We start from the raw sequence: 8,692 nt of genomic DNA on the forward strand, positions 1-8,692 counted from the left end.
TTTGGAAGTAGCTTTACTGCCTCACTGAGTGTTGAGAGAGATATTCAGTTACCAAAATGCTGGGAGTGGATGTTTTCACAGTTCAGCGATACTGACCAACACAACTCCCCTCTCAGTCTCACAGAGTCCCCAATAAATATCACCTAAATGTTCACACTGTTTCAGGTTTGACTCCTTAACAAGGAGCAATTTTGGTCAGAACAAAATTAACAGTTTTCATGGAGTTACAAGAAACTCCTCTCTTCAATCAAACTGATTGACTTGTCCGTCAGCATCTCTCTGGTCTCCGCAAATCTGTAACCAAACAAAGACATGGTCGGTCCACACACTCTCTGAACAACCTGGGCCAGTTTGAATGGTATGGTGAACCTCCATTTCTCCACTTGCTCGGAGGAGTTTTTCTGGGTGGAATACACACCGCTGGCCTCCTTGGAGGCCTGGGTGTTCTTTAGGATCCACTCCTTCACCTTGGGTGAGAAAGGGATCCCGGTAAACTGGTACATTTCTGCAGCTTTGCGCATGGGATACCTTGCTATGTCCTCATAACGCACTAACATGTAACGGCCTTGGAGCCAAGCTGGCTGTTTCAACCCCACTTCCGCTGACATGCGAATGTTGTCGCAGTTTCCTTTCAGCTTTCTCACCTCGTCGTCATCCTCGGGCACGTCTCCGTCATTTGCCCAGCGTTTCCAGTTTTGATACTTACTGGAGAAGGCCACCATGCGTGATGCTAGAACAGCTCGCGGATCTCTCACCAACTGGATGAACCTCACATCGAGACGGGGGTCCTCGGCGAGAGGTCGCAAGGTCTCCAGCTGACGAACCCTGACAGTTTTAATGGCGCGATGCTCCTTCTGCTGGCAGGACTGGGAGGCCAGGGTGAGGTTTAGAGGGCCACAGCGGCGTGTCCGGCAGTGGTACCGCTCAAAGACCTTCTTCACGAAGGGCGTGCAGACGGGTTCCTCACATAGTGCCTGGCTGGACTCGCGTCGGAAGAGGGCTGCAGTGACGTGGTCTCTCGGAAGAGGCTCAATGAAACTCTCCAGCAGAGAGAAGTCGCACAGGAAGAGCTGTCGCAGTACATCCCTGTAAGCTGGCCCGGAAGCCGTGGCATTTGTTCCACCCGTTTCAAGTGTCAGCATGCGTTCCACGTGCCACAGCGGCTCAAACAGGTAGAACATATTGCTGCCCTGCTGGTTGAAAAACTCACCTACGAAGGAGGAACCAGTCCGTGTGGTGGCCAAAAGCAGAATATGTTTCTTCCCACCAGCCAGTGGTGACTTGTTCTCTTTACTAATCTCTGTGAAGTTCTCCAGTCTTCGTTTCATGTGTCTGAAAGCAGAATCGGATTTCTCAGATGAAGAGCTGGGGCCATTTTGTCTCTGGAGTTGAGTGGAGCTGGAGTTGTTTTTAGGTTGCAGGGGTGTTTGAGGAGTCTGCTTTAGAGTGAGTTTATCTGAAACCCTTTAAAACAAAAGCAAGAATGATACAATAATGACTTTGAGGACAGAAATGCATCAGAGCATTCTTAAACTGCAGTGAACTGAAAGTAAATTTATTAGCCAAACTCCTTTTCAGTTCCAGCATTGAGTATCAGCTCATTTCTCATACCACTGACAAAAAGCAGATATGCTCACAATATTGCAGTCCATGGTCTGTATCTTAATTTAAGAGGAAACCAAAACAGGAAATATATGCTTGACAAGGTCTGGTTCACACATACAATCCTTGTCATGCAGTTGTAGTCTAGTACCCTCCCAAACACCAGTGATCTGTTTATGGAAAGTTTTATTGGATCTGTGAAACAGACAGGCTTTATAAACTGACTGGATAAGGGAGAATTGCATGACTGATAAGAAAGAGAGAGACTCACTTGGAAATAATGTTGTTTTCCTTCTCGATGATGACGAGTGCAACAATGAAGACAAGGGAGATGGTGTATTTGATCCTCATTCTTGTGTGTGATTATGATAGGGAGTGTTTCCACAGAGTACTTCTTAATGGATCCTATGAACTCCACCACTACTTGACTTAAGCAGCCCTGTGTCTCATCTCAGTCCACATAACACGTACAGGTTCACTCTGAAATATAACACAAAGAGATGAATGAAACCAGTCATCATTATTATTTGTTTTAGCAGAGAGTTAATCCAAGTGACTCATATCAGCTTGTATGAATCAAAATTTCCCAGATGGGGCAAATGGCACGAATCCCATAACACCTTCATGAGGATTCATGCAAGCTCAAGATTTTCTCTGACGTTGTTGGACATCTTTTCAACCTTCTTTAGATAACACTTCTTTGTTGCATGTCTGAACAGTGTAATGCCTGTGATCTTTTGGAGCAAGGGGTCTATCGTGTATCTGCTGGAATTTCAGTGAGAGCCCATATCTCGGTAATGTGTCAGAGGATACCCTCTCGTTTCTCTGTGACAGCCAGTGTAATCATCTGCTCTGGAATGGAACTGTTATCCATGAAAGCTCAACAGGACACTAAAAACAAGCCAACACATCACACCAGCACCTAAAGCTCAGCCCACCCAGGAGGGGGAGGGAGTCTCCCCACTATGTGTCCCTTAACCTTACAGCGGTAAAAGCACGAGCAAGGGATGATACGTTGGACAGCTGTTTAGAGATCTTGGGCATTGTATATACAGGAACAGTGTCTTCTATATGAAGCTAGACTGAGAGCATTATTAATGAGGGGGGACTGGACTCGAGATTTTTGTGCAGATCCATGGAAAAAGAGTCACCAGCTGCCCCATTCGCTACCAAACACCTGTCAGCTGGTGAGAGAACTCCCTTGAAGTGTGAGGCAGACATCTGCCATCTGGTCGTGCGTCTCAGCAGTGAGGAGAAGTCCTTTCAACCTCGAGATTATACCTCTTAGAAACACGGAGCTCAAATTTGAGAGAGTTTGGAAGAAAGTCATCATGTCTGCACATACCGGTTTCAACTCAGTCGTTGTTCAAAATCATAATAAATACTGATAACGTACATGGACACTGTCTTTCTCTTTACTGTCTTCCAAAAACAGCATGAAAACTTAGGGAACTAATCAGTGGTTGTAAATCTGAACAGCTTGATTACATAAACACCCATTTATGAATAATTATCTCAATCAGGCCAGACAAGAAACTCAGGGAGCAAGCTCGTTTTACACAAGCTTGCATAAAAAAAAATCATTTTGTGTGACGACTTATGTAAAAAAAAAAAAAAAAAAAATCTATACTCCGTGAAACTCTCACGTAAAGGGTTTCGCAAAACAGGGTATAGATGATGTCTATGTCTGCTTAAAGAAATGGTGGTGTCCAGACAGTTCCCACACAGAGCAGCTGAAGGGCAGCCCAGGCTCACATGGTGCTAATGATATTTTTTGGCACGTGAAGCACATTGCCTGTCAACAGGATGTTAGGCTGAGCCATAGTCTGGCACTGAGCGGCCCATTAGCTAAAATGAGAGAGGTTAGTACCACAGGATTTCCATGTGTTGATGATGACTCAGTTCATCTGGCATTATCATCAAGTTACCCTAGGTACCACAGTGGTATGGCCCAACCTTAAACGCCCATTATGTTAAGAGAGATTATTCTTCCTGCCGGTGCCAAAGGACCTGCCATTTCATGTCTGAGTGAGCCCTGCCATAACCCACGGACTGACCTCAAAAAAACACAAACTGCTTGTCACTACAGCGCTTTGCACCGCTTAATTTTCCTATTCGCTATGTCTGACGTTTTTGACAAGTCTATGCAGATATATACAGGTTTATGCTGTTTCATTTCCTTGCCTCTAGTTCCTTCCTATTGTTTGCCACATGTGCTTTCTTTAATACTGCATTCAGGCATCAGAGCATGAATTATTAAAGAAGAGGCACTTTTAAGCACATACTTTAGGAGCTTGTCGTTACATCTCGTTTCCTAATTCCTGTTTTGGAAATCCACATGACCACATGGTTTAGTTCTAGCACAGCTCTGATCCATAGTATGAGTATGTTGTGTTCTTTATTTCTCAGATGCCCGGATTACTGTAAGGTGAGGTCAGCTGAGTGTTACTGTAGGAACTGCAGGGAGGAACATTCTTACTGCTCAGTGTTGTTATCTGGCCTATTCTTATCCAACTAAGCCTGAAACATTGTAACATAGTAGAACCATTTGATTTTCTGACTGAATTCATTATGAACTTGCGCAATCTCATACCAGTTAACACAGGAACAGCTGGCTATCAGTTCAAGAGATGTTAAACATCTCATGTCAGATGTTACAAAAAAAACACCTGCAACGACGCAGGAAGAAGTGTTTCTCCAGAAACATCTTAATGTGACTTACAATTAATTCAGTCAACTCGAAAGGACCCAGGTTGTCTCGTGCTGTCTGAGATTGTTTTTGGAGTTGCATTTCGTTTCTGACATGTTTCACTGGAAATTTCCTTCCCTGCTCTTCAGCACTGGACCTGGGCTCTAACACCCTTGTGCAAACTGTGTTCTAAAGGGACTTCGAGTCCTGCTGACAGTCTGAGGAACTGAAATGCAAATAGAAAACGGGTCACGTAGCACTTGTGAAAGCACTTGTGTATGCTTTTTCTGGTTTCTCGAGTCATACCATGACACTGTGCCACAGATGGTGAACTGTCTTGAGCAACAGTGTTCTGCAGTAGAAATATCTCTCTCTTTTCTTTTTTGCACAAACCACTCACACATAACCAAAAAGACTCTGATTATGAAATAGTAACACAAAAAAGCCCAGTTATTTTTGAGTGAACACTAGGTGTCAAAGGAGAGGACAGAAGTGTAAACATGTAAATGATAATGGGAGCATACCCATGGGAAATAGTGTCATACAGGTTACAGCTAGTGTGCGCTGTATATAGTTCAAGAAGGGAAATTTTTTGCTCTAACCAGGTTTCAACCTGCTGTACTTCATTAAAGAGGCAAGCTTAAACTTTGCCAGTGGTTTACGTAAAACCTTATTGGAGCGAGCAATTTAGATTGCTTTTTCATATCTGACAGTTACTTTTTTTTTAGTTATATAAATTTAGATAGGCTCTTACAGAGAACGTTTCTTCACAATAGCACAACAGACAGTCTGTCGCGATGGCAACAGAATTAAGTATATTTCTTAAAATCAAAATTGGTGTGGCCAAAGTCAAATGTAAGTGCCTGTATTTAATTCCATGGTACTCATGACAGACACTTATGGTACTTATGAAGTAAAAATTCACATTTAACATTCGCTGTGAGGCTCCTGAATCAATCTAACATCCATTTATGATAATCATCCTGGTGCTGTATTGATCTGCTGTTTTTCAGAATGATAAATGATAGAAACAAACAAAAACATGAGTGAAAAACACGGCTAGTTCTGGTTTGTCTCGCCTCTTGGGAACTGAGAACTATTATCCGATGTCAGGCTAGACACGCCAGCAAAACAACAAAACAAACAAAAAAAAAGCCCAAAGAATTAAAGAAAGACAAACTGTAAAAGCTAATGCAAAAGATTAATTCATAACATTCATTAAATCATTTCTGCACTTTTACAAATTTCATAGCTCAGAGATCATTCAGCACAGGGCTCCAGATTACTGAACAGACAGTTGCACCTGAGACATCTGATTTGATCAGAAGTATCATAATGTAAATCCATCACTCCCTCTGTAAATTATAACAGTTTAAGTGTCTTTTAAACAAGCATTTGGATCAGAATACAAAGAACTGAATATAAATTTGTCCTAGTACGTTCTGGTCACAGAAAGACTAAAATAAAGATATGCCTGAGTTCTTAGAAAGTACACTCAACAAACGCATTCAGTAAACACAGTCAGACAGAGAAGCGTTTGACCCCTTTCGAAGTTGCTTTTCCCAAGCAGAACATTTTCTCCTTTCCTTCAGTCAATATGACATGGCAGGTGCCTTTTCAATAGATACACTCAAACCATTAACAGAACATACATGTGAGTGGTATATATAACATGTTCTTAAGTGCTTATGTAATGTAACTCCAAAAGGTTCTTTTTCACACGTATTTCTACAAAAGGGTGTGTCAGCCAAGTGAACAACAGATCTTACTGCTCAAGCTTATCTCTGAGAATTCAGCCAATAGTGGTCATGACCTCAAACACAGGTTGGTTTGACATAATTACATGGCAGTTTAAGGACTCGGAAAAGGAGGCATTTGACATTGTGTGCTGTCTAGGGATCATGTTCACCCAGCAAGTCTTGTCTTGTCCTGTTTTATGACAGAGAACTACTTTTTCTTCTTTTTTGTATATTCACCTGTAAATTGGTCTTCCTGAAAGCACCCACAAAACTGTTACCAGGACCCTCTATGGACCCATCATCAAAGGCTTTGGACGATCAATCACACCACCTTCCTCTCCATTAGACTTCACTCTCTATTTCTCTTTCCTTCTCTCTGTGCCCCCCCCCCCCCAAGGGACCATTATATCCACTTCTCTCTCTTGATGTACCCTGAGCATTATTGTTGTTCATTTTAGCACATTATGTAGAGGCACTTCATAAAGGACACATGTTTAAGAACCTTCACGGGCCACACATTTACATTCCGGTGCATCATTAAGTGGACAGCGAAAGATTAATTCAGTGAAACCTACGCTTTCTCTCATTTCTGGGTCTTATCATTCAACAGACAGAAAAGTCACTCGCACATCTGTACCTTCCGGGGCAGGGCATACTTCACCTGAAGCAGTGTATGTGATTTAACAGCAGCGCGATAAAATAGTGGTGTATGTGGAATTGCAACTTAAAGCATTAAGTAGCACACATTTATGAAGACTTTGAGGGTGGAATATGGTTTTTGATATGACTCACACATGAACGCGACCAAAGCCACACTCAATAAGACTTGCATACTGGCATCTCATTTATTTATTTATTTTTAGTGGCACCATATTTGATGAGTCTCATCACTTGGCAAATATGTAAATATGAACAAGATATGAACATCATATTAATTGTGTCGTTTAGCCTTGCTGAGTAAAATGTAATACACAAATGTCAGTAGACCTGTTATTTGGTCAAAAACACAGCTCACCATTGATGCGCAGTATATTCACTTTCACTGTGGTCTACCCACCCGAACCTTAGAACCTTATTATCGTGCAGAGGTGAGCGCACCGTTTCGAACAGTCAATTCACACAGCCAGGTTTCTACCGATTAAGTAGGGTCTAGGTGTATATGGGTTTTGCTAAATGTGATCGACTTACCGTCAAAGCTCAAATGTGTATACTTGCCAGCAATCAAATTGTGACAACAACTGCAAGTCTGCTTAAATGCAGAAAAACGTAAGAGCAATTTAACGTTACTGTTCACGTCAGTGCGAAGAAAGGACAGGCTACTTTACCATTAATTTCCATTAACCTCTTGTGCAATGAGCTCGGTAGTTATGTGGTAGCACCCCGCGTGGTATAAATCAACGAAAGCATTCTGTTGTAGTTCTCACCGTCTTACATGTTTGTTTTGAATAAATTCTCCAAACGACGGCATGGTCCTTAATCCTTGTGGTAATTCCCATTGATCATTGACATCAAAATAATTATCCGAAATAATTCGAAATCATACAGTTCCTACAATTTCATTTAAATGTCCTGACAGTTCTTTTCACTGAAAACAACCACTCAGTTTAGTGGTTAGTGTTAATACGTTTCAATTGCTCGACCACACAGAGAGGTGGAGACAAACAAAAATCGTAACACATCTCATTTATCCCCAGAGTAATGTGGACCCTTGAATGAAGAGAGGCTGCTGTGCGCGCTAACTGGGTACGACCAGAGGAAATGTCACGTGATGCGAGATTGCCGCCCCCTCCCCCTAAATAAACGCTCTACTGATTCGAATTCAGCACAGTGATCCACTGTGTATAGAGGGGTATTTCAAGATGCCATTACCTTTCCATAAATATAATTAAATCGCTATCTCATTTTAAAAATCCATTTTGAGAATGAGTTACCTCTCTGAGCCCTTTTTTGTTAAATTACATGCATGCAAAGTTAGTGGCAAAGACAAATTTTTGGCTAGTGTCTACACTGACGAAATAGATACACTACTAAAGACTTTTAACCTTTCATTTTTCATTTAACGTTTCATTTAACTTTTTCCAAGACGAGAAAGAGAGGAGTTTCTTCAAACTTTTCCCTCAAAAGGTCTGTCTCAAATTTAAATATGAAATACCGCCCTCTAGTGTTCTTGCAAGGTGTGTGAAGCGTTCACATCGGCCGGATTGTGCCGTAGGAGCGGACCCACTGAAGGTCAAAAAGAAGGGGGGGGGGGCACGGGGCACGGCCCTCAGTCCGTCAGTACGTCTGCTAACACAAAATTTATTTGTTCAAAATGCAGTGTCAGTTATTATCCTGTATTTTTAGCAATGTCTGTACAGTAGGCCAGTAAGTTCTGGAACTTAGTGGCTGGCATTTTCATATCCACCATAAACAGAGAGGGAAATAGGACAGCGACTCAAGATATTCATATTGAAAACCCACAGCTATTATTATTATTATTATTATTATTATTATTATTATTAATATCCATTCCCATGGCAACTCTCTCACAAGGAAACTTTCTTATTACAGTCTCTACATTATATTGTTAAATCTGTTTACCCAAAATGGGGGTAAGTGAGGGTCAGTGTAGGCTATTTCACAGAGTCTGTTTTATATGCTACCATTTACAAACACAATATTC

General features: G+C 41.8%; 1 protein-coding gene across 1 annotated transcript; it reads right to left on the minus strand.

Moving 5' to 3' along the window:
- Positions 1-224: 224 nt before the first annotated feature.
- chst3b (carbohydrate (chondroitin 6) sulfotransferase 3b) lies at positions 225-1,959 on the minus strand. The gene is made up of 2 exons (XM_030775926.1): positions 1,874-1,959; positions 225-1,464 (listed from the first exon to the last, which is right to left on the minus strand). Exons 1-2 carry the CDS (start codon positions 1,951-1,953, stop codon positions 225-227), a joined length of 1,320 nt encoding a protein of 439 aa, XP_030631786.1. The 5' UTR covers positions 1,954-1,959.
- Positions 1,960-8,692: the final 6,733 nt, after the last annotated feature.

Source organism: Chanos chanos, chromosome 5 (assembly GCF_902362185.1).
Source record: "Chanos chanos chromosome 5, fChaCha1.1, whole genome shotgun sequence".
Lineage (NCBI taxonomy): Eukaryota > Metazoa > Chordata > Actinopteri > Gonorynchiformes > Chanidae > Chanos > Chanos chanos.

Coding starts and splice junctions, on each gene's coding strand:
- chst3b (XM_030775926.1), bottom strand. CDS start 1,953: ATGAGGATCAAATACACCATCTCCCTTGTCTTCATTGTTGCACTCGTC. Junction 1,465..1,873: donor GAAAACAACATTATTTCCAA/GTGAGTCTCTCT, acceptor TTTGTTTTAAAG/GGTTTCAGATAAACTCACTC.